The sequence below is a fragment of the Chiloscyllium plagiosum genome, unplaced genomic scaffold (genome assembly GCF_037043375.1).
Source record: "Chiloscyllium plagiosum isolate Xiang-an unplaced genomic scaffold, Cpla_swu_hap1 HiC_scaffold_18, whole genome shotgun sequence".
Taxonomy (NCBI): domain Eukaryota; kingdom Metazoa; phylum Chordata; class Chondrichthyes; order Orectolobiformes; family Hemiscylliidae; genus Chiloscyllium; species Chiloscyllium plagiosum.
In genome coordinates this window covers 56,089,291-56,116,069 of record NW_028270156.1, presented here as the reverse complement: position 1 = coordinate 56,116,069, position 26,779 = coordinate 56,089,291, and the positions used below count along the sequence as shown (strand labels likewise).

The window sequence follows — 26,779 nt, the reverse complement described above, 5'->3', positions numbered from 1 at the left end:
TCAGCGCACCTGCTCCAGTCGGCTCGAGCGATCGCAGCAGTGAGGAAGCGGCAGCGATTAATTCCTGTTGATGAATTCAGAGAAAAATAACATTTAAAATGCATATCTAGTACTGGGGGAAACCGAAACCAATGTAAAAAAATGTCAATTGGATTTTAATTGTTGGACTTGGAGCAGGCAGTTAAACTCTTTGATACCTACGTTTTAACCGACCTGTCTGTCATTGCGTTATTTAACGTTTGAGTTTTGATGTAATTGGAAGAAGTTGCTGAGGTTTAAATGAAGACTCAATAGGAACTGGTAGTCTGTGCTCATTACCTGATAGTTGCTGAATAGAGTGTGATACTTTGGAATGCCCAGGAAATACGTTTGGACATTGCAGTGAATCTGTGCGTTCTTTTCTCCTACATACTGACCTGAGTTTGTAATCCGTCCCGTGGTACGTATTGTAGGGCGAAAAACGACAATAACAGTCTTCAAAGAGCACCGATATAATGTGGGAGAGCAAGCAATTCCTGTGGGTTCGAAGTTTCTGTACCGCACTGACTCTCTGTGTACTGAGTAGAGTTGGAACTGCTGAAGAAAATGATCTGAAGACAGCGGGAGCCTCAAAGCCGGGTAAGATCAGTTGGTATCAACATTAAATAGGCCGCATCAATCTATTATTTGTTACTGGAATTTCATTGTCAATATAATTTGTCCTATGTGTAGAATGTATATTTCGGAGAATGCAGATTTGGTAGACAATGTGTGAGTAAGAAACTGTTGGTATTCTTAATCTAATGTTTACAGATCAAAAACATGTGTGTATATTGTGTTTTTGATGTAACATGAAATTCCAAGGTTTAATCATAAGAAGTAAATGAGAGGCCAGTAAAAGTGGTCAACAGTAATGATCAAAAGTTGAGTTGCAGTTAGATTTTTGGAACGTTAGAGGAGAGGAAAAGTTTCACGAATTGCCCAAATTGGTTTAATCAGCTACTCTTTTTTGACTCAAAACATGAATGTTTTTCCATCCGATTAAAAGGACTGGAGTTCTGAAACTATAAATGAAGTTTAAAACATGACTAAGATCAGTCTTGAGAATAGGAGGGTGCACTTTTAGCTATGTGAGCATTCATCTTAAATGTGAAATTACTGCAGTTATTTTAGGTCAAATAGAGTTTACGAGCTGTCACTAATGTTTCAAAGACTTTCCCTGAATTGGCCACCACCTTTGTAGAGAGCTGATGCCTCTAACCTTAAGCAGTGCTTAAAGCAAACCTACCTGTGATACAGGTGTTGTTCAGATGGTACAATTTAGACAATATCATGCCAAAACCCATCTATTACACACAATAGATGGCCATATAGGTAAAGTACAAGGAGGTTGTTAAGTTTGTGGAACTTTATACCTGCAAAACTATGCACCTTCAAGAGAAAAGAGGAGAACATTGAAAAAAAGTGAAACTTTGAGATCAAGGATAGAAAAATGTAATAAAACCAGAAATATTGGAAATTTGCAGGCGGTCTGACAGCATCTGTAAAAACAGAAACAGCATTAATTTTCCAGCAGGATAACCTTTCATCAGAACTGGAAGACATTCAAGTTTTGAAGAAAGGTGATTGACATGAAATGTTAACTGTGTTTTCTTCTCTTTTATAGATGTTGTCTGACCTGTTCAGAGTTTGATGTTTTTGCTTAATACTGCAGCACTTGTCAGATTGCAAGTGTTAATGTTGTAGTTGAATTATTTTAACTGCAAAGTTTAAAAGAAACCACACAACAGCATGCTCCTGGTTGTGGCTGCACTTTTATCCAGTTGAAAAGACTGAACCAGATTCCTAGCTTGAGTGAATTGCATCCAAAAATATTATTACAAGAATGTTGCCAGTCAATTGGAGAGCAGTTGGTGGGAGAGTGGAGGGAGGTGCTTGAAGGTTACAGGCCCAAATGATAATACTGGTCAGCTTGTAGCATTGTGTGACCCCATTTAACATGTGTTGTATTTCAGAAATTATGTTCTTTTTTAAATATTCAATATCCCTATTGATAATGGACTTTCTTCTCATTATGAGATTCAGTGCAAATAATCTGTTCTGCTGGCCCTGGAGAGACTTCCTAAGGCGACACTCAACCTGCTGGACAAGGACACAATTGTTCGGGAACTTGCATATTGTGGCTGACTCTCAGAACCATGGGAACAATGTTACATAGTTTCGGTTCACCTGCATGCCCTTAGGCAGTTCTCCCATGCCGCGTCTTCAATTGTTTTATTTTCCCACCTCCATCTGTCATTTCAGGAAATCTATCTATTTTAGGTCGAGAAGAGTCTGTGTGACATATGAGCAGTGTGAGAGGAGCTTGAAATGCTGAGCTGTATCATGTGAGCATGAGTCAGAAACTGGCAGATACAGCAGTATTTACACAACACCTGCTGCTCAGTTGAATTTATACTGTGTGGCTCCAGGTAGTGGAAAGGTACAAAGTGCCTGTGTACAGAATGATAGGTTTGACTGGCTTAGATGTTAACCCTTACGCCACTAAACTGAAAGCACTTAGAGTCATTGAGATATACAGCATGGAAACAGATCCTTGGTCCAACTCTATGCTGACCAGATATCCTAAATTAATCTAGTCTCATTTGCCAACACTTGGCATACATCCCTCTAAACCCTTCCTATTCATGTACCCATCCAGATGTCTTTTAAATGTTTTAATTGTACCAGCCTCCACCACCTCCTCATGCATCATCTTCTGTATGTAAAAGCTGCTCCTTGGGTCCCTTTTTAAATCTTTCCCCTCTCATGTAAACCTATGTTCTCTAGTTCTATACTACCCCCCCCACCCCCAACCATGGGAAATGATCTTATCTATTAGTTTCACCCATGCCCCTCATGATTTTATAAACCTCTATAAGGTCACCCCACTTCTTCCTCCTTTTGACTTTTTGTTCTCTTCCTTTCTCCTCAGAATATATATATGGTGGATACTTGCCTGCAATATCGTAGAAAAGTTTGCACTTGTAGACTATTTAAGTTTGCACCGTGGGCGGCACGGTGGCACAGTGGTTAGCACTGCTGCCTCACAGCGCCAGAGACCCGGGTTCAATTCCCGCCTCAGGCGACTGACTGTATGGAGTTTGCACGTCCTCCCCGTGTCTGCGTGGGTTTCCTCCGGGTGCTCCGGTTTCCTCCCACAGTCCAAAGATGTGCAGGTTAGGTGAATTGGCCATGCTAAATTGCCCGTAGTGTTAGGTAAGGGGTAAATGTAGGGGTATGGGTGGGTTACGCTTCGGCAGGTCGGTGTGGACTTGTTGGGCCGAAGGGCCTGTTTCCACATTGTAATGTAATCTAATCTAATCTAATGTAAAAAAAATTACTACAGTTTTGCAGACTTTTCATGTTGTATGATATGTAGCAGTTGTTTATCACCAACTATTCAATCTGTCAGTCCCCTGTTAGCTTTTAATTAAAGAATGCGCCTGTCATTAGGCTAACACATTCTCTGGAGACAAAATCAGAAATCGCTGGAAAAACTCAGTCTGGCAGGATCTGTACAGAGAAAACATAGTTCACATTTCTGATGCAGTGTCCCTACTTGAGGACAGATTGTAGCTAGGAAAAGATTGTAGCTGAAGATGGGGTGGGGTTGTCTCATCCTTTTTGATCAATTAATTTTTAATTTAATTTTTAAATTTCAACAAAAGTTTTTAAAATTCATTCTTCTCTACTTATTTTTCATTATTTGGAAAAACAACTTGACTTTGTCAGAACCAATTACTGTGGATTTTATTATAAAAATACAAGTGCATAGAGTTAGTGATTGTTTTGTTTATGGCATGGGTTAGTCAGTAGTTAAGATGTTGGAATTTTGGGGAATGTGCTTTGACTGACACGATCATCTTGAAATCCGATAAGACATTAAGATTAAAAAGGGAGATAGGTGAAGTCAGTGCTTTAGAAACTGAATTTGTTGTGGGATGTGAAAACAATGACTTTGATATTCCTAATATTTAAGAGGAGGAGTACTGTTCTCTTGGGTATTGGTGGTGATTTTAGAGATGAATGCACTCTGCTCTCCTATATATTCAGGTTGAAATATTGGAGTTCTTATGTAGTGGCAAAACTTGGATTTCTTATCACAAACATTGAAAGAAAGAATGCCTTGAGTTGATTATGTGAAGATTTGGGTGTCTGGCACAGAACTGGAATCCAGTGTAATTAGCTGTCTCATACACTCAGCTGTTGGCTTCAAAATTCTTCAAGCGCAGTTTGTGCTTCATTTGGAGCTCTGGCATGCCTGGTGTTGTCTGGCTACTCCATGGCTTTGACATGGCAGGAGCAGCATGTTGCACAAGTCAACCTGGGTGAGTTAACAGAATGCAAATGAGATGAATGACTGAATGTTTAGTTGGATAAAGCTGGTGAAGTGTTTTATGTAATAGATCAAATCTGGTTGCAGTTGAATTGTGTTTCAGGCAACTGTAAAAGAATTTGTAAAACCTGAGGCAAAGACATTACTTTCATTTTGTAATATATATCAACAGATTTCTCATGTATTGATGCCGATCGCTTCTATGACCATTATGTGTGGACAAAGCAGGAGCAGAAACATTATTTATTTTGTCCACTGAGCAAGGAACTGCTGCAGCTGATACCATCTGCCTCAGGATTCACTGTTGAGTGGATCAAGAACTGCCTTCCTTTTAATATTAACCAGAGTTCTCATATAACTAACAGCACCTATCCAAATGGAACTGCATTTCTCACATTCCATACCCTCCACAACTCTGATGCTGGGAATTATACTTGCGTAGTCAGCTTGAACAGACAGAGATTTCACTCCTTCACCATGCAACTCCGACTAGAAGGTAAGGAATTAGCCACTCAATGTTGTAAATGGTTTATAAAATCAAAAGGATCAAATAAAATTCTATGTTTAGCAGCACCTGATTTGGGAGAGCATTGGTTTGAATGGGTAGGTGGAGGATGATTAGTTAGAACATCAGTTTGGAGAGATGAAAGCAACTTCCTGTATTTCATCCTTCTGTCTTTTGAGAGGTCTACTGCAAAGAAATGCAGGTTTATAAATGTTAGAGAAAAATATGACATTTTATATGATTTTTTTTTGGTAGCATGAAGTATGAAGTCTCTGAGCCCATGCATTGCTTATGGTGTGAATGGCGGTCATAAGTGCATGCCAGATACATATGTGCCTGAATGGGATAGTTGATAAAGGGATTGCCAGCATGGAAAAAATATTGTGTGAATCCATTGAGACTGAAACATGGGCCAGAAACACTAAGAATGATGTTGACGTTCAGTAACAAAGAAGCAGGCACTCAATACAATGCATATGCCCTCCATCCCCCACTCTCTTCAATGCTTTGTTAACTTGGTGTTATTACTATAAAGCAGGTCTTTCTTGGTTTATTTTTCTGCCTGGTTGATGCTCTGTAACTACAAAGTTGAAAACAAAATTAACTAAGAATTTAAAAAGTTATTATTAAGAGCTTGAGGAGATTTCAGGCTAACCGCATCAAATAACTTGCTCTGAAAACAGCCTGTATTCTGACAATTGTGACAAATTTCGTCTCAGCTGCTGAGACAATGCATGACATTCTGAAAAAATACCATATAAAATAGGATATATGACATTTTTACAAATGTTGTAGGCTTTCTGCTTGTTTTGTTTTTAAAAAAAAAATACTCTAGAATCCATGTTCAGATCAACATCTTTGCTAAAAACGTAAGTTTTTCCTTGGGCCATTCCCTACGTGTTTCCCAAGTTTCATTGAAATCCATCTATTAATTTTGAGATCTATGGCACATAAATATTACCTCTACCTTCGTTCACTGGTGGACATAGTCATGTACAGAGCTGACCTTGTGGCAGACTGCGTTTACATTCTACTGTTATGAGTCCAGCATTAGATTTATGTCCTACTGTAGACATCACAGAACACATCTGGATTTCACTGCTCAGACCACAGAATTTCATGGAATTATCCATTAAAACTTGAACTAAAGGATGCTCTTGTGCACGTATTTCATTTAATCAGATATAGTACCTTCAACAAGGCCTGGTAGCTAGTAGCAAACTACTATTGATTTGATTTATCTATTGTCACATGGACTGACATGCAGTGAAAAGCTTTGTTTACGAGTAATACAAGTAGATCATAGTAAGCAAGGATATACAGATTGAAAAGACTTGAACAGAGGCATACAGGTTACATTTCACAGGGTGTATGTTAGGGAAGATCAGCATTATTTAAGGCTAGAGAGTTCATTCCAGTCTAATAACAGCTGGGAAAAAGCTGTTCCTGGATTCGTAGACTGAGAGCTGATCCTGTTGGCACATGGCATGTAAACATGTCCTGCTCCCCAAATGTAGAAATACTCAACAACAAGCGGTTGTAATTTCCCTGCATGGGCTGTGTGTGGTCTTGCAAACATTCCGACAATTTGTTTCCATCCCTTCTCCAAGCAGCATACTGACAGCATTGTGTTTAGATCCATGTAAATAGTTGGCTTAAAGTCTGAAAAAAGATCAGGCACACTGAAAGTAATGTGAGGTTCCTCCTCCTCCTTGATATCTAATGATTTCAACTGGAAAGTATGGCCCTCAAATGAGGCAGAAATCAACTCAGTTGTGATGTCCACTCATGATAAATAACATACACTATCCTGATGTCAAATGCAATGAGTATCCATTTGAATAATGTGCATCAAAGTGACTCCTGGGCACAGTTCAATCATTCTGTGGAAAGAACAAAGGCTCCATAAGAAATTTAACTCTGTCCTGACACAGTAAGCATGGCTGAACTTGTGAGGAGTGGGTTTTTATACAAAACAAATTACATTACCATTGATGGTGACCTTCAAACAAATCCTTATTGATATCCTTTGGAGTAATGTTGCATTTCTTAAAAAAATGATTGTTGCATCTTTATCAGAGATGCTGGATTCAACCTTCTCATTCCTGTTTCAGTTCACTGAACCTGGATGTGTTATGTGAAGTTGTCACTGATTAACTGTGCAAGATTCCGCATGCTTCAGCTCCACATTTCCTGTTGTCCTCGGCACTTGAATACTAGGAGAATACAATCACCTTGAATTATCAGGTTACTGGTGTACTCTTGTTCGTCTAAAAACCTTGTTGCCTTTTTGCCTTGTGCTGAGAGTCAACATCAGTCTCAGGAGTTTAAAAAAAAAAGCACAGTTAATAATGTGGAGACAATGACCTTGCAATAATTTTATTAATGAGTTGGGAATTGCTATTATTCTGCAGAATCAATTATTTTATATGTTTTGTCTCTTCATACTGCTACTAGTCTTTCACCCATTCTCCAGAACAAGGTAGTGATGTCATGGTATTGTCATTGGACTAGTAACCAAAAACCCCAGTAATACGCTAGGAACTAAGGTTTGAATCACATTACAGCAGATTCTGGAATTGTAATTCAAGCAATGTAGAATTTAAAGTCTAACAATCATCATGAAACAATTATCAATTGTCTTAAAAACCCATTTGCTTCACTAATGGCCTTGAAGGCAGAAATCTGATGGCCTTCTATGGGCATGTAACTTCAGACCCACCACAATTTGGTTGACTCTTAAATGTCCTCTGCAAATGACCTAGCAAGCCCCTTAGTTATATCGAACCACAGCAAATTCTCAAAGCAATGTAAAAGAACTACCAGTCATCAGCCTTGACACTGGAAACCACAATGGAAAACTTGGTCCAGTTGATCCTGCAAAGTTCCTTTTCCTTTTTCCTAATATCTGGAGTCTTGTGCTAAAATTGGATGAGCTTTCTCATGGATTAGTCAGGCCAAAGCCTGACCTAATTGTACTGTCAGAATTATAACTTACAGACAATGTTCCATACATCTCCATCACCATTCTTCGGTATATCCTGTCAGATCCAGCAGGGGTGGAGGCACAGTGGTATACAGAAGGGAGAGGGTTGCTCTAGGAAGTATCTACATTGACTCCAGATCTCTTGACATTACATGGCATCAAGTCAAACATGGACCTATTAGGTGAGTTAGACATGGTAAAAATCCCACACCAGTTTCTGAAGATGGAGTAGTGGGGTGGGTCCAGGTGAGATGCTGTTTAGAGGATTGATGCAGTTTTGATGGGGCCAAATGGCCTCTTTCTGCACAGTAGGGATTCTATTATTCTACTTCATAGGTTCAATGACAAGGAAACCTGCTTCTAATTACCATTTGCCATGCCTTCTCCTCTGATAAATCAGCACTCCACCGTGTTGAACACTATTTGGAGGAAGCACTAAAAGTGCTTGTATTCTTGTGGGGTCCTAAATGTCCAATACCAAGAGTGACCCAGCAGCACCCCTACTGTCCAAGCTGGCAGACTCCTAAAGGACAAATATACTTGACTGGATCTGTGACAGGTGGTGAAGGAACTGGGAAAGCAGGAAAAACAAACTTGACCTCCTCCTTACCAAACTGTTTGTTGAAAATGCAGTTATCCAGTCCAGTATAGTATTGATAGGAGTGAACACTGTACAATCCTCTGGAGATGAAGTCTTGTCTTCAAATTGAGGATACCCTCCATTGTGTTGTGTGTTGCTGCTATAGGGCTAAATGTGAAGGATGATGGATCTTGAATAGATCCAGTATCTCGACTGAGCATTTGTGAGGTGCTGAAGCCAACAGTAGCAGCAGAATTGTACTTAAACACAATCTGCAAACTCATGGGCTGGATCAAGTGAGACTCTGGGTCTGGGCTTTTTACTTCTCTTCTGGAGGTGTGAGGAGCCAGACTTAGATGGGAGCTGCTGTTGAGTAACCGTCCAGTAGAGGGTTTTGCTCGCTCCTATTTGTGAAGTGTAGGATACTGTATGATTTAGTATCAGTTATACCTGTCCAGACCTCTTTAATGAATTACCTACATGTCTACCTTGGGCTTTCTGGTCCTGTACATCTTTTAGAGTTGTAACCTTTATTTTAAATTTGTCTTTATGTTCTTTGAGCCAGAATGCATCATCTATCCCAATTCACTTCATTGAACTTCAAAGGCACCTATCCGTCCACTTCAGTGTTGTTCAATGTCCTTTGAAGTTCTACACTGTCCTCCACACAGTTTACAATTCTTCCAACTTTTATGTCATCCGCAAACTTTGAAATTGTTATCTGCACGTTGAGATCTAGATAACTTATGTGTATATAAGGAAAAACAAGGATCCCAATATCGACTCCTGGGGACTTGCACTTCAAACCATATTCCAGCCCAAAAAAGTAACCATTAGCTGTTGTTTTCTGTCCTATCCTTCAGCCAGTTTGGTATTCATGTTGCTGCTGCTCCTTTTATTCCATGACCAATGTATTTTCCTTAGAAGTTAGTTGTGTGGCACTCAATCAAATTCCTTTTGGATATCCTTGTGCGCCACATCAATGGCTTTCACCTCATTTAACTTTCTCTGTTACTGCTTCAAAAAACCTCCAGAAGGTTATTAGACATAATTTTCTCTTAACAATTCCATGCTTAACTTTAACTAATTAGGCTGTAATTGCTGGGCTGATCTTTACAAACCTTTAAAACAAGGGTATCCCCTTGCAATTTGCAATTTTTGCAATTCTCCAATCCTTTGTCACCCATCCCGAATCCCAGGAGACTGCAAGATAATTGCCAGTGCCTCTGCAATTACTCCTCTCTCTCTATTTTCAATATAATTAGATGCATCTCATGCAGTCCCAACACCTTGTCCTCTTTAAGTACTGACAGTCTATTCAATGTCTCCTCTATCAATTTTAAACCCCACCAGGAGCTGAATTTCCTCCTCAATCATGATGGCCTGGACAACACCTGCCTCGTTGGTAAAGGCTGCTAGTTGGAGTCATACCTAGAACAAAGGAAGATTGTTGTACTGCCCTTAAATGGGCTTTGCACAAAAATTAATCAGTTTGAAAACTTCACTGATTTACTGGTGGTGGTTAATAGATTAAAAAATACCGTGGGTGATTTGGTGATGGGGGGGGGAGATGTTCAGTTGTATGTAAGAGCATTTCTGAATGTTTTAAAAAAAATGTTGTGGTGGTTGGACATGCATCATCTAAGCCCCATGATAGCTCTTTAGGGGGTCCTCAAGGTGGTGTTCTAGGCTCAACTATGTTCAGTTGCTTCATCAATGACCTTCTGTCCATCATAAAGTCAGATGTGATGTTATTCACCAATTGATTGCACAGTGTTTTGCACCATCCACATCTCTACAGATGCCGAAGCATCCTTTGTCCAAATGTAGCAAGATCTGGATATTATCCAGGTTTGGGTTGACAAGGAACATTTGAACCACACAAGTGCGAAGCAGCGAACATCCCCAACTGGGGAGAAACTGACCATTGTCCATTGACTTTCAGTTGTGTTACCACAGCTGAATCTTTGACTATCAACATGTTAAAAGGTATCATTAGTTAGTTCAATTTCAAGTTAGTCATATAAATACTGTAACTAGAAAAGCATGTCAGAGGCTTGGAGTCCTCTTTTATGAATAACTCACTTCCTGTCCACTATTTACAAGGCAGAAGTCAGGACTGTGAAGTACTTTCCCGTGCCTAGATTAGTGTAGCAATTGTCAAGAAACTGGCACCATCCAATAAATGCTGGCTCAAAAAGTGCAGTCCACTTCTCCTGACTGAATAATAAAAGTATTCAAGTTGCCAGACCAAATATTTGACCTTGGAAAATTTTATGTCTGAACCACATACCCTCATCCAACATCTACACAATCACTTTCTGGCCACATCACTGTATAATAAGTAGGAGCAGGAGACCAGTTTGGTATCTCTTCTCCCTTCCATATCTCAGGAATAGTCATGTCAATCAGACAATGCAAAGTATTACCTGACAAAGTTTAACTTAATGTCGATCAGGAGTCAAACTTCAAGTTTGCTTGATTGTCTTTGTATTATTGAGTACTATTGTACTGTGAAAATTGAGTGTACTTTTTAGAAAAGAAGAGTGGGGATAAGTGAATCTCTCTTTTTCAAGATCACACTTTTGTTTGGTTGTTCTACCATATAGTACATGTTTAAACTGAATGTTAAAAATTGAATCATTATACTTCCTTTAATTATTTAGCATGAACACGCATGAGCATTGACTGCTCGGGTGATAATCTATGTAGCACTTAGGGCTGCAGATAAATTAGCTAGTAAATATATACATGCAGAAAATGAAGAGAATTGTTAAAATGATTTTTTGTGCAAAAATGGCAGAAGTACTGATTTTATTTTTGTTCATGGAAGCTGCCTGATCATTATTTTTCGTTTTGTTTTTTTTGTGCTTGATGGTAAATCATAAGGCTGTTCCTGGCTTGGCTGCATGCTAGCCCACAGAAATGCCCTGTCCTCTTCCTATAAAAGACATCATGCAGATCCCCCTCTTTTATGAAAGGGTATTCTAAATCCCTACGATGAAGTAACGGCTTTTGTGCAGTAATGTGTCTTTGTCTTTGTTTAGATAGTCGCTGTAATGTAGCTCCTACATTCCTGTCTCCTTCTGGAAATCAGACTTACTTTCTGCCTGTTGGCTCTTGGATGGTGTTGAATTGTACAGTGAAGCTACTCTATGACCAGAAGTTCAACTGGTGTGACCCAAACATCGACTGGAGTAAAGATGGACATGTGATCATGAACAGTAGTAAATACACCTCCACTGAGGAGACCAGGTAATAACTCTACCAATTTATAATTCCATCTTCAGCAGAATATATGGAGTTAATGTGGCATTGTTAGTTAGCCCCTCCTGTCTCCCCACATTAATCATACAGAACAATAGCTCTGAGGCAGGATTAATCTCCACTGTTAGTTTAACTTCCCAATCCATCCTCCACTATCAGATGAGCTCTCAGCAATGATTTTGATTTGATTTGTTGTCACATGTACCTAAAGTAGAGTGAAAAGCTTTGTTTGTGAGCAGTACAGGCAGATTACAATAAGCAAGGACATACAGATCATGTGGTGAAAAAAAATCTTGGATAGAATAAGGTATTCAGTTTACACTGTGCACAAGGCAAGATCAACATTATTTGAAGTCAGCGAGTACATTCATCAGTCTAATTACGGCAGGGAAGAAGCTGCCCTTGAACCTGCTGACATGTGTTCAAGCTTCTGTATCTTCTGCCTGACAGAAGAGGTTGTAGGAGGGCATTACCTAGCTGGGATGAGTCTTTGATGTTGGCAGCCTTTCTGCAGCAATGGTACATGTAAATGGAGTTCATAGATGGGAGGTTGGCTTCCGTGATTGTCTGAGCTATGCACATAACCTTCTGTAGTTTCTTATGGTCCTGGGCAGAGCAGTTGCCATACCAGGCTGTTATGCACCTGGACAATATGCTTTCAATAGTGCATCTGTAAAGGTTGGTGGGGGTCCTTATGGTCAAATACAAGTTAATGTGCTTTGTTGTGTAACAAACATCTGCTACCTCTCAGTGCAAAGCTTTGCTCTCTCTCACCAAAAATTTGGAATTCTGAAATGATTTTATCATATCTTACATTTTTGTTCACCATATAGGATTGTGTTAAACACTTACAAGCGGCATTTAGACTTTGGAATAATGACTGAAAACACTGATTTGCACAACAAGCAGTGCCAAACTAGTCCCCACTTTGCTATGACCCATCTGTTGAAAGTATGCATTTTTGGTTGGTTATTTCCAGCTGCTGGCCTGACTTTACAATTGACCACACAGTGTTACTGTTTCAGTGGTGCTGAAGTCCAGCCCTTTAACTTGTGTCATGCAACATTTTGGTGGAAAACTAGCAGTTAGTATCTAATAAAGTCTATGCAGCAGTTTTTTAAAAAAAAAGTTCTGTCTTTCATCTAGCCATTTTAGACAGGCATGCACGTACGTCATGTAATGTGAGTATTGAGATCACTCACCAAACGATGGTGTCAGTTACTTTTTATTTATTAAGCAAAATGCAATTAGCTTCATGTGTTGGACAACACTGCTGTAAAGTGCTGGAAATGCTAATGAGGCATGCAGCATTTTATATCCACGAAAGTACTTGTTCAGCATTTCTAAAATGACCAGCTTTTCTTTAGATCAAATAACATAATAAACTGTTTGATATTGCATTCGTTGGAATTGTTCAAAAATACTGTCTGTTATGTACATCAAAATAAAGACTGATGAGAGGTTCTGACTTGATGGCAAACCACTTCAAGAAAAAAATGTTGACAAATACTTTTATTTACCTACCTTCTGAATGTAATATTGTGAAGTATTTTTAGTGAACAACTACCTGCTATGCACCTTGTTAACTGCTGGAACCCCACCATACCCTCACAAAATTACCTTCTTATTTAAGAACTACATTTTAATTCATTCTAATTCAGTCATCAGCTTCCAATTCTTTGATATCTGAAGTTTGCAATTCCACCTTATTGTAGTCTTTCTATGATACACCCAGATTTCAGTGTTATGCTGCAATTCTTAAACATTTATATTTCTAAAAAGAAATCCGACCTAGGTTCCCCAGTAAATAAATACCTAGTATGCCACTGAAGTGTACAGATTAAACTCAATCTTTGGCCCTTATAAATTAGTTGCCAAAGCATTACAATGGACCATTATTTTCTGGGCTATTGAACATAACTACCTGACCTAAAAATTTCCTGATCGGAGTACCAGCATTCCTCACCCAATCAGCACAATGCAATTGGCTACATGTATTGGACATGCTGAGTGTGAAAGGTTGACAACCCTGAATGGGAAACCAATTAATTCTCAAAATTTGTTTACCTGGAGGTTAGCCCAGTTTAAAATCTGCTTCCCAATATTATGTTACAGTTATCCAGAATTGTCCCAATGCAAGAATAAAATTTCCCCTCAACTTTAAATGAAAAAGAATTAATGGTTGTTTCTCCAGTCAGATGTCTAGAGATGAGAAAGGTATGGATGAGAGTTCCAGCAGTGGTGGGGGTAAATTTAAAGGCAGGGTGTGGATTCAGTTTCAGCAAAGTGGAGTGAAATGGACAGAGCTGAACAGAGATAAGGGTGTAGAAATATGATGGGCTATGAAGCAAATGTTAGGGTGATACAAGACTTGGTGCCTCAGTACTTCATTGCCATTGAATTGAAATGAAGCAATTGTTATTTTGTAGATAGACACAGCATCCAATTTCCACCCAATACAGTCACATAGGCAAAGGTAAAATAAATGGTCAGATAATATATTTTCCTGCCTTTCAGTTGATAAACACTAAACAGACTTTACCTGAACTTCAAATAGTACTATGTACATTTATCTCCACATGTCAGACAAAGATTTGGTATCTTGATATATCTCCACCTGTACTGCATTGTTTCATGATTCTGTCATGTGAGAAGTACTTTGAAAGGTGACACTCCACCAATGCCATACTGACCCAGTATTACATTAGAGAATATGGTCAAATCCAGGAATGGGATATGAACTCATAGCTTTCTAACTGAAGAAGGAAGAGTTCCACCTGTGAGTTAATGCTAGGGACAAATGAAAACTTTTTGTGTGAATGATGAAGGAACATGGTAACATTTGAAATTATCATTGTAGAAACCCTGGGGAGGCAGCATGTGATATTCCATTGTAGTGAGTCAAATACAGATGTGCAGCTGAGGATGAAAGCACCAGTGGCAAGACTGATGTTAGGCTCCGCATTAGATAGCGTAATGATGTCCTTTCTGTATCCTTGTTCATCAGGTTTAATCATAATGCTTCAGAGAAATTTCTCTCTAGTCTTCTGAACATCAGCATGATGGACGAGAGTGACTATGGAATCTTCGCCTGCTTCATTAGAAAAGGATCAGCAACCTTCACATTACAAAGAGATTGTGAGTCATTGTGAGAATATGGCTAGTGTCAATATTAATCACAAATGTTATGGCACAGAGGAATCCATTCTGTCCATCGTGTCTGCATCAGCTCTTCATATAAGCGCCATTCCATAGTGGGATCTCCTGTTTTTCCCTGTAACCTTGCTCATTATTTCTATCCAAATAATTGACCAATACCTTCTCAAATGTCTCATTTGAAACAATTTCCACCATATTTCCTGGCAGTGCATTCTGTACACAAATGACACACTGTGTGAAAATGTTTTACTTGCATCACATTTGTTCATTTTGCAACTCACTTTAAACCTATGCCCGCTTATTCTTGTTGCTTTTATGAGCAGCAAGAGCTTCTTCAGATCTACTCTATCCAATCTGCTCATGATTTTAAATCTGTATCCAATCTCTTCTTAGTCTTTTTCTAAGACGAGGGGTGGGGGGTGGAGTAGGCAGGCAAGGGGGCAGAAACATAGGAGGGGGTTGGGCGGGGAAGGGAGCTTGGAAGGCGATAGGTAGATGAAGGTGGGGGATGAATATGATAGGTTGAAGCAGATAGTTGGGAAGGAAGATGGACGGGTAGAAGAGTTCAAGAAGGCAGTGCCAAGATGGAGGAATGGATCTGGGATAAGGTGGAGGGAGGGGAGTTGAGGAAACTGGTGAAATCAACAATGATGCTGTATGGTTGGAGGGTCGCAAGGCAGAAGATAAGGCATTTTTCTTCCAGGTGCTGGGTGCCTAGGATTTAGTGGTGGAGGAAGCCCAAGACTTGCATGTCCTTGGCAGAGAGGTAGGGGGAATTGAAGTGGTCAGCCATAGGGCGGTGGGGTTGTTTAGTGCGTGTCCGCCAGAGATCTTCTCTGAAACATCTGCAAGTTGGTGTCCTGTCTCCCCAATGTAGAGGAGACCACATCAAGAGTAATGGACGCAGTAGATGAGGTGTTTGGATGTGCAGGAAAATCACTGCCGGATGTAGAAGGATCTTTTGGGGTCTTGGATGGAGCTGAGGGAGGTGGTGTGTGGGCACAGGCTTTACATCTTTTGCTGTGTCGGGGAAGTGCCGGGAGTGGAGAGTGAGATGGTGGGGTGTGTGAACCTAAATGAGAGAATCTTGGAGTGAATAGTCTCTGGAATGCTGATAGAGGTCGCGAGGGTAATATATCTCTGGTTGTGGGGTCTGACAGGTGGCGAAATTGGCAGAGGATGAAGGGTTGTAACCAGAGATTGGTGGGGTGGAAGCTGAGGACCGGGGTGGCGGGGTTCTACTCTTGTTGCAGTTGGAGAGGTGGGGATCAAGGGTGGTGGTGCAGGAAGTGGAGGAGATGAGCTGGAGGGCATTGTTGACCAATTGGAAGGGGAAATAGTGTTCCTTGAAGTAGGAGGCCATCTGGGATGTTCTGGAATGGAATTGCTCTTACTGGGAGCAGATGTGGAAGAGGTGGAGGAATTAGGAATAAGGGATAGCATTTTTACAGACTGTCCAGTTTAACTTGAGGTCAGGGTGGATGGTGTTCATGAAGTTGATGAACTGTTCAATCTCCTCATGGGAGCACGAGGTGGTGGCGATACAGTCATAGAGTCATAGAGATGTACAGCATGGAAACAGACCCTTTGATCCAACTTGTCCATGCCGACCAGATATCCCCACCTAATCTCGTCCCATTTTCCAGCGCTTGGCCCATATCCCTCTAACCCCTTTTCATTTGTACCCATCCAGATGCCTTTTAAATGTTGTAATTGTACCAGCCTCTACCATTTCCTCTGGCAGCTCATTCTATACACGCACAACCATCTGTGTGGAGAAAGTTGCCCCTTAGGTCCCTTTTAACTTTTTTCCCTTCTCACCCTAATCTCATGCCTTCTAGTTCTGGACTCCCTCATCCCAGGGAAAAGACTTAGTATATTTATCCTATCCATGCCCATCCTGATTTTATAAACCTCTATAAGGTCACCCCTCAGCCTCCGACGATCCAGGGAAAACAGCCCCAGCCTATTCAGCCTCTCCCTATAGCTCAAATCCTCCAACTCTGGCAACATCCTTATAAACCTTTTCCGAACCCTTTCAAGTTTCACAACAACCTTCTGATAGGAAGGAGACCACCATCAATGTAGCGGAGAAAAAGGTGGAGAATAGTACCGGTGTAACTACGGAAGATGGACTGTTCCACATACCTGATGAAGAGGCAGGCGTAGTTGGGGCCCATGAAAGTGCCCATGGCTACCCCTTTGGTCTAAAGGAAGTACTCTATACTCCTGTTCATAAAACCAAGGGTACTATATATTTTGTTAACTGCCCTCTCCATCTGAACTGCCAATTGCAATGATCTATGCCCATACACTTAAGCCTCTCTACTCCTGCACCCCCCTTTAGACTTGTATCCCCCTATTTTATATTGACTTTAAATGTTCTTCCTACCAAAGGCAGCATCTCTCAGCTCTCTGCATTGAAACTCATCTGCCTCCTATCCACCCACTCCTGCAGCTTGGGGGGGACAAAACTCTATGACCACAACTCTCTGTTTCCTATCACTCAACCAACATGTATTCATGTTGGTACTGTCCCTTTTATTCCATTGTCTGTAACATTCCTCACAAGTCTGTGTTACATCAAATGCCTTTTGGAAGTCGATGTACACAATATCAACAGATTAACCCTCATCAGACCTTCCTGTTACTTCTCAAAAACTCCAGCAAGTTAGTCAAACTGGATTTCCCTTCAGAAATCCATGCTGACTGTTCCTAATCAACACACCCATTTCCATTTCATTACTTATTCTATACTAAATAATTGTAAAATAGAAGCTTCGTCATGAAACTAAATACCAATTTTGTTCTTTCTGATGGATATAAGACCTATTGGTTTGTCTGTTTTAAAGTATGTGCTTGATACAGATAGAAGAGCTTAACTGTTCCAGACTTGGAAGTGCATGATTCTAACAATGCCTGTTATGGGAAAGTACCCATCCTTTAGATTTTCATTCCTCAACTTGATCAATAAAAATTGTACAACAATGAAATGTAATTTAAACAACACAGCCCCACTGCTACGGAGGGTCAGTATCTGGGGAGCAGCCAAATTTTTCATTCTGGGTGGGCTGAGAAATGAGAACGCAAGGTAGCCCATTTTATTTATAGAGCTTCTTCTAGCCAATTAATATTAAAAATCACACAACACCAGGTTGTCCAGCAGGTTTATTTGGAAGCACTAGCTGTTCCTTCATCAGGTAGCTCTGAAAGCTAGTGCTTCCAAATAAACCTGTTGGACTATAACCTGATGTTGTGTGATTTTTAACTTTGTCCACCCCAGTCCAACACCAGCACCTCCACATCATAGTCAGTTAATGTAAGAATGTCTATTACTTACTGTGTTTCTCCTGGTTGTAGATAATGCCAGCCACGTACCAGCAGTACTGGGTGCTCTCCTGGTGCTATTTGCATTGCTCCTGGCTGGATTACTGTATGTGAAGTGCCGACTGGATCTGCAGCTATGGTACAGAAATAAATATGGTGAATTTGAAATGAATGGTGAGTCTTTTTTTTCCTTCAGGTTCTTTGATAATGAAAACTTAAGAATAATCCTAATGCGTCAGCAACTCCTCTTAGAATATCTGGTAAAATCGAATTCCAGAGGAAAATCCTGGTAATATTGGATGTTGTGTTATGTGTCACTCCAGGTATGGGAGTATACCTTTAAAGCATGTGACATGAGGGAATAAATATCCCATACTCCGTCTTGCCCTGGGATCGCTGGGACCATGACATGCTACCAGAAGGATGCCGCTCTCTGTTGTATTCTAATACCACTGTGTTTAAGAAATGTAACGTTTGTGTATAATAGTTGGCTGCTTTTTTAAAAGAAAAAAGGTTGGTTGGATTCTTCAGTACCACAATATCCATGACCAGTTTCTTATGTCATGGGAGTTTTCATTACAGAACATAGAACAATATAGCGCAGAACAGGCCCTTCAGCCCTAGATGCTGTGAACTATTCTCCGCTCGTCCCCCTACACTATCCCAAAATCATCCATGTGCTTATCTCCGAATTGTTTAAATCTCCCTAATGTGGCTGAGTTGACTACATTAGCAGTTAGTGCATTCCACACCCTTACCACTCTCTGCGAAAAGAACCTGCCTCTGACATCTGTCTTAAATCTATTGTAGTTATGCACCCTCGTACACGCTGACATCATCATCCTAGGAAAAAGATTTTCACTGTCTACCCTATCTAATCCTCTGATCATCTTGTATGGCTTTATCAAATCCCCTCTTAGCCGCCTTCTTGCCAATGAGAACAGGTTCAAGTCTCTCAGTCTTTCCTCAAGACCTTTCCTCCAGACCAAGCAACATCCTGGTAAATCTCCACTGCACCTTTTTCCAATGCTTCCACATCCTTCCCGAAATATGTGGACCAGAACACAATATTCCAAGTGCGACTGCACCAGCGTTTTGTATAGTTCCAGCATGATATTGTGGCTCTGGAACTCAATCCCTCTACAAGTGAAACTTAACACACCGTATTCCTTCTTAACAGCAATATCCACCTGGGTGGCAATTTTCAGGGATCTATGTACATGGACGCCAAGATCCCTCTGCACATCCACACTACCAAGAATCTTTCCATTGACCCGTACTCTGCCTTTGTGTTATTATTCCCAAAGTGCATCACCTCACATTTAGCTGCATTGAACTCCATTTGCCACCTCTCAGCCCAATTCTGCAGTTTATCCAAGTCCCCATGCAACCTGTAACATTCTTCCACACTGTCCACTACTCCACCGACTTTAGTGTTGTCTGCAAATTTATTAATCCATCCACCTATGCCAGCGTATAAGTCGTTTATAAAAATGACAAATGGCAGTGGTCCCAAAACAGATCCTTGTGGCACACCACTAGTAACCGGACTCCAAGCTGAATATTTTCCATCAACCATCACTCGCTGCCTTCTTTCAGAAAGCCAGTTTCTAATCCGAACTGCGAAATCGCCCTTTATTTCATGTCTATGCATTTTCTCCTGCAGCCTACCATGTGGAACCTTATCAAAGGCTTTACTGAAGTCCATGTATACCACATCAACTGCCCTAACCTTGTCTACATGCTTGGTCACCTTCTCAAAAAAACTTACCTGAGGTTTGTGAGACACGACCTGCCCTTCACAAAACCATGTTGACTGTCTGAAATCAAATTGTTGCTTGCTAGATAATTTAAATCTTATCTCTTATAATCCTTTCCAAAACCTTTCCTACAATAGAAGTAAGGCTCACTGGTCTATAGTTACCTGAGTCATCTCTACTGCCCTTCTTGAACAAGGACACAACATTTGCAATCCTCCAGTCCTCTGGTACCAAAATTGTAGACAATGATGACTCAAATATTAAAGCCAAAGGCTTTGCTATCTCCTCCCTAGCTTCCCAGAGAATCCTCAGATAAATCCAATCGGGCCAAGGAGACTTGTCTACTTTCATTCCTTCTAGAATTGATAACACCTGTACATAACTAACCTCGATCCTTTCTAGTCTAATATCTCGTACCTCATTCTTCTCCTCTACAATATTCTCCTTTTCCTGAGTGAAAACTGATGAGAAATGTTCGTTTAGCACCTCTCCAATCTCCACAGGGTCCACACTCAACTTCTCACTTCTGTCTTTGACTGACCGTATTCCTACCCTAATCATCCTTTTATTTCTCACATACCTATAGAAAGCTGTAGGGTTCTCCTTTTTTCTATTTGCTAAAGACTGCTCATGTCCTCTCTTTGCTCTTCTTAACTCTCTCTTTAAATCCTTCCTAGCTGATCTGTAACTCTCCATCACCTCATCTGAACCATCTTGCCTCAACAACACATAAGCATCCTTCTTCTTCATAACAAGAGATGCAATTTCTGTTGTAAACCACGGTTCCCTTACCTTATCACTTCCTCCCTGCTTGACAGGCCTATCAAGGACTTGCAATATCTGTTCCTTAAACCAGCTCCACATTTCCGTTGTCTGCATCCCCTGCATTTTGCTACCCCATTCTATGCATCTTAATTCTTGCCTAATCGCATTATAATTGCCCTTGCCTTTGCCCTTGCCCAATCGATAACTCTTGATCTGTGGCATGTACTTATCCCTTTCCATCACTAAACTAAACGTAACTGAATAATAGTTGCCATATCAAGAAAAATAACCTGGAAGCAAATGCTTATCACTGGAAATCTGAAGTACAAATAGGAAATAGTTGGAAATGTTCAGCCGGTGAGGTAGTGTCTGTTTGGAAGGTTACCAACATGATGTTTCAGGTCGATGACCTTTTTTGTTAGTTCCGATAACCAGTCTCTATGCTACAATATTAACTACCTTTCTCCACATTCTGTCTGACCTCCTTGGTGTTAGTGTCTGATTTCTTTATAACTGACCAATGTTCTCTCCTTCTACTCTGTAAGCATGAGCTCTTGGTGGTGTAGGTTTTGACCTGCCTTACCCACCAGCCCCCAGTTTCTTCATCTAAATAGCTGTTCTTCAGTTGTGCTATTATACATTGGGTGTCAACAGAGCACTTTATTATGGCATTGCAACAGCCAAATTCCATCAAGCTCTTGCATACACATTTCAGTAGGGCCCAGTGGATAGTAATCAGGAACATTGGTCAAGAACAAGAAAATTTTCCAATGTCACTGAAGCAGATAATACTGTTTTGGCTGAAATTATCTACCAAGGCTTGATCAGAGAATGAAGCTGTAATCTTCTTACTGGTTCAGTGCCATATCCAGTAGTACATTAGCCTACAGAGTAGCTGGAAGTATGCAGTCAGACTTGTAATTATATTTCTATTCTGTCACGGTGGAGAAAGCGAGGACTGCAGATGCTGGAGATTTGGAGTCAGAGTGGAGCTGGAAAACCACAGCAGGTCAGGCAGTAACCGAAGCACCTGTCCTACCTGTCCATCTTCCTTCCCACCTATCTGCTCCACCCTCCCCACCAACTTATCACAATTACCCCCCACCTTCGATCTTCTCACCTACCTTTTCCCCACCTCACCCTCTCCTTCCTATTTATCTCTCATCCCCCTTCCCCCTTCACAGTCCAGATGAGGGACTTATGCCTGAAACTTTGTTTCTCCTGCTCCTCTGATGCTGCCTGATGTGCTGTGCTTTACCAGCTTCACCTTTTATATTCTGTCACGGTGCTTCATGATGCACAGTACAGAAAAAGTTGAAACACATCTGCCTTCTGTAAATGTTGTGTATGTCAAGGACCACAGCTCAAAGCCTAACTCAAACAATAAGAAAAATCAAGTAAATTGTGTACATAGAGTGAATATCCTGGCAATTTTGGAACAATTGATAGCTGGAAATGAATTATCAGATGGAAGAATTTGGATAATTATGTACGGAATAATGAATACCAAAATGCTATTTGCTGAGTGGTTTTTAGTTGAAAGTTCTAATAATTTATACATTAAGAAAAATGTGTTAATTTTGTGCCTGTCTGAGGAGAAGTACTTCAATCTGGTTGGGCCAGAATCTTAGAGGTCTGAGTGTAGGCTGTTGTAAAGGCTGTTTTTATTTTGCTTTATTTTACTTTTGGTTGTGGACCTGAATAAGGGAAAGGGCAGTTTTGCAACAAAGGACTAAGCAAGCAATTGCTATTGTTTAAGAAAGCAAATTACAGAAAATAGTTGCAAGTCACATCACTACTGCTTTATTCAAGCTGTTTGTAGATGGCCCAGCATCCAGCAGTGTATGCAAAGTGAGATTCAACAGGCAACAATTCACTGGTTCATTTGTGGAAGTGTGACCAGTTGTCGATGACAAACATTATCAACCTGACATCAAATCTCAAGGATAGCTGAACAACTTGTGGCTGTGAGTGATACAGTGAGAAGTGCTTGGACTTCAGGAAGTGGAGGTGGTATCTCTTTACCTCTCATTTGAAAGACCTGAAGCTAAAGAAAGCCAATTGCTGCAAGAAGTTGCTTATAAACAATAGGTTAGAGATTTTATAATTTGTGAACCAGTTGCTCTGTGCTTCTGTGAAGAAGGTAAAGCACCTGAAGGAAAAGAGCAGAAGTGAATGGATTTGGAAACAAAAGGTATACCCATTAGATCCTGAGGATTAGTGCCATTGAATAGTTTCCCCAGCACTTTAATCCCTCCATCTATAGCACTTGTTTATTTTCTGTCTATGCCTGACTGTATATGTGGGCTTCACTAGCTAGACCAGCATTTATTGCCCATCCCTAATTGTCCAGAGGGCAGTTAAGTCACCCATATTGCTGTGGGTCACATGTAGTACTGACCAGGTAAGGGCAGCAGGTTTCCTTACCTAAAGGATACTAGTGAATCAGATAGATTTTTCCTGAGAACCACCAATGGTGTTATGGTTATCATTGACTTTTATTTCCAGATTGTTATTGAATTCATATTCCCCCATCAGCCATGGTGGGATTTGAACCCAAGTTTTCAGAACATTTCCTGGGACTTTTGGCGGAGGTGGAAAAAAAACTGGAAAGTCAGTTCAGTGGTTTTTTTTCCTGATCTTGATGTTGCGATGATCCTGTTTTTGCTAGCTAAGCAATTGGTATTTAGTTGTCTTTCATGAGAAGCTCCCACTGATTTTTTAAGAAGTGTAAAGCAACTGACTTTCCATCAGGTAAAAAACATGATGAGGTCCTACAAGAAGAATTTAGGGAGTTAGGAAACAAGTTAAAATGTAGGACCTCAGAGGTAGTAATCTCAGGATTGCTACCAGTGCCATGAGTAGGAATGATAGAATAAGCAGGATATGTGGCTTGAAAGACGGTGCAGGAGGGAGGAGTTCAGATTTCTGGGACATTGTGACCCGTTCTGGAGGAGGTGGAACTATTACAAGTTGCATGGTCTACACCTGGGCCGGACTGGAACCAATGTCCTTGGGGTTACTTTTGCTAACGCAGTAGGGGAGGATTTAAACTAATGTGGCAGGGGGACGGGAACCAAATGAGAAGGTTAGTGAACAGGAAGGAGGGAGTAATTAAAGCCTGTAAGGAACTAGATAATGAAGTCCGTATGACAAAAGGAAGAGTAGGCAGGGAGTAGAGGATGTACACCAAGGGACTGGTGGCCTGAGGTGCATTTGTTTTAATGCAAGAAGTACAGTAGGTAAGGCAGATGACCTTAGGGCTTGGAATAGTACCTGGGAGTATGATGTTACTGCCATTACTGAGACTTAGTTGAGGGAAGGGCATCATTGGTAACTAAATATCCCAGGATATTGATGCTTCAGGCAGGATAGTGAGGGAGGTAAAAGGGCTGGAGAAGTTGCATTACTGGTCAAATAAGATTTTACAGCTGTGCTGAAGGAGGGCACTATGGAAGATTCGAGCAGTGAGATAATATGGACAGAGCTCAGAAATAGGAAGGGTGCGATAACAATGTTGGGACTGTACTACAGGCCCTCCCAACAATGAACGTGAGATAGAGGTACAAATATGTAGAGAGATCACAGAAAGATGTAGGAGCAACAGGGTGATGGTGATAGATTTAATTTTCCCAACATTGACTGTTGGAGGTCTAGATGGAGCAGAATTTGTAAGGAACATGCAGGAGGATTTTCTGGAGCAATATATAGATAGTCCAACTCTGGAAGGGGCTATACTGGACCTGGTGTTGGAAAATGAACCCGGCCAGGTGGTTGAAGTTTCAGTAGGGAATTACTTTGGGGATAGTGATCACAATTCCATAAGTTTTAGAATACTCATGGACAAATATGAGAGTGGTCCTAAAGGAAGAGTGCTAAATTTTGGGAAGGCCAACTATACCAAAGTTCAGCAGGCACTGGGGAATGTAGATTGGGAGCAGCTGTTTGAAGGGAAATCCACATTCGATATGTGGGAGGCTTTGAAAGAGAGGTTGGTTAGAGTTCATAAGAGATATGTTCCTATGGAAATAAGGGATATAAACGGCAAGATTAGGGAACCATAGATGAAAGGTGAAATTGTGAGACTAGCTAAGAAGAAAAAGGATGAGTACATAAGGTCTACGTGACTGAAGTCTGACGAAGCTTTGGAAGAATGTCGGGCATGTAGGACCAATCTGAAACGAGGAATTAAGAGGACTAAAAGGGGTCAGGAGATATCCTTAGCAAGCAGGGTTAAGGGAAACCCCAAAGCCTTGTTTTTTTCATACATAAGGAGCAAGAGGGTAACCAGGGAAAGATTTAGCCCACTCCACTCAAGGACAAAGCAGGAAAGACATGCATGGAGTTAGAGAAAATGGATGAGATTCTTAATGTGTACTTTGCATCAGTATTCAATAAAGAGAGAAACATGGCGGATGTTGAGGTTAGGGATAGATCTTTGATTACTCTTGGTCACATTGGCATAAGGAGGGAGAAATGTTGGGTATTCTAAAAGGCATTAAGGTGGACAGTCCCCAGGTCTGGAGGAGATCTATCCCAGGTTACTGAGGGAAGCGAGAGAGGAAATAGCTGGGGCTTTAACAAATATCTTTGCAGCATCCTTGAACATTGGAGAGGTCCCAGAAGACTGCAGAATTGCTAATGTTGTCCCCTTGTTTAAGAAGGGTAGCAGGGATAATTCAGGTAATTTCCGACCTGTGAGCCTGACATCAGGGAAGCTATTGGAGAAGATACTGAGGGTTAGAATATATTCCCATTTGGAAGAAAATGAGCTTATCAGTGATGGGCAGCATGGTTTTATGCAGGGAAGGTCATGTCTTACAAACCTAATAGAATTCTTTGAAGAGGTGACAAAGTTGATTTATGAGGGAAGGGATGTTCATGTCATATACATGGACGTTAGTAAGGTTTTTGATAAGGTTCTCCACGGTAGGCTCATGAAGAATGTCGAAGTCGTATGGGGTACAGAGTGTTCTAGGTAGATGGATAGAGAACTGATTGGGCAACAAGAGACAGAGTAGTAATGGAAGGGAGCTTCTCAAAATGGAGACCTGTGACCAGTGGTGTTCCACTGGGATCCGTGCTAGGACCACCGTTGGTGTGAAATAAATAAATGATTTACCATTAGTAAGTTTGCAGATGACACAAAAATTGGTGAAGTAGCAGATAGTGAAGGGGACTGTCAGAGAATACAGCAGGTTGGAGAGTTGGGCAGACAAATGGCGGATGGAGTTCAATCTGGACAAATGTGAGATGCATTTTTGAAGATCCAATTCAAGAACAAACTATATAGTAAATGGGAAATGTCCTGGGGAAAATTGAGGTACTGAGATGTCTAGGTGTTGAAGTCCATTGTTCCCTAAAGGTGGCTACACAGGTTAGTAGAGTGGTCAAGAAGGCATACGGCATGCTTTCCTTCATCGGACGGGGTATTGAGTACAAGAGTTGGAGGTAATGTTACAGTTGTATAAGACTTTGGTTCAGCCACATTTGGAATACTGCATACAGTTCTGGTTGTTACGTTACCAAAAAGATGTGAATGTTTTGTTGAGGGTGCAGAGGAAGTTCACCAGGATGTTGCCTGGTACGGAGGGTGCAGCTATGAGGAGAAGTTGAGTAGATTAGGATTATTTTTCATTGGAAAAAAGGAGGTTGGGGAGGGACCTGATTGAGGCCTAAAAGATCATGAGAGGTGTATACAGGGTGGATAGCAAGAAACTTTTTTTCCCATAGTGGAGGACTCAATTACTAGGGGGTCACAAGTTCAGAGTGAGAAGGGGAAAGGTTTAGGGGAGATATGCGTGGAAAATTCTTTATGCAGAGGGTGGTCGGTGCCTGGTACGTGTTGCCAGCGGAGGTGGTAGGGGTGGGAATGATAGTGCCATCTAAGATGTATTCCAGACAGATACATGAATGGGCAGGGAGCAAAGGGATACAGATCCTTAGAAAATAGGCAGCAGATTTAGATAGAGATCTGGATCGGCGCAGGCTTGGAGGGCCATAGGGCCTGTTCCTGTGCTGTAATTTTCTTTGTTCTTTGACTCACTTGGAAAATGTCTTATTTATTGATTCA

General features: G+C 40.8%; 1 protein-coding gene across 1 annotated transcript in view; it reads left to right on the top strand.

Annotated features, from left to right (window-relative positions):
- The first annotated feature begins 79 nt into the window (after positions 1-79).
- Positions 80-26,779, top strand: part of sigirr (single immunoglobulin and toll-interleukin 1 receptor (TIR) domain) — a 54,445-nt gene continuing 27,745 nt past the window's right edge. The window contains exons 1-5 of the mRNA XM_087996677.1: positions 80-618; positions 4,530-4,853; positions 11,476-11,683; positions 14,703-14,833; positions 18,215-18,355. Of these exons, the coding sequence (XP_087852803.1) occupies positions 495-618; positions 4,530-4,853; positions 11,476-11,683; positions 14,703-14,833; positions 18,215-18,355 (928 nt within the window). The 5' untranslated portion in view covers positions 80-494. The remainder of the gene's footprint in view (positions 619-4,529; positions 4,854-11,475; positions 11,684-14,702; positions 14,834-18,214; positions 18,356-26,779) is intronic.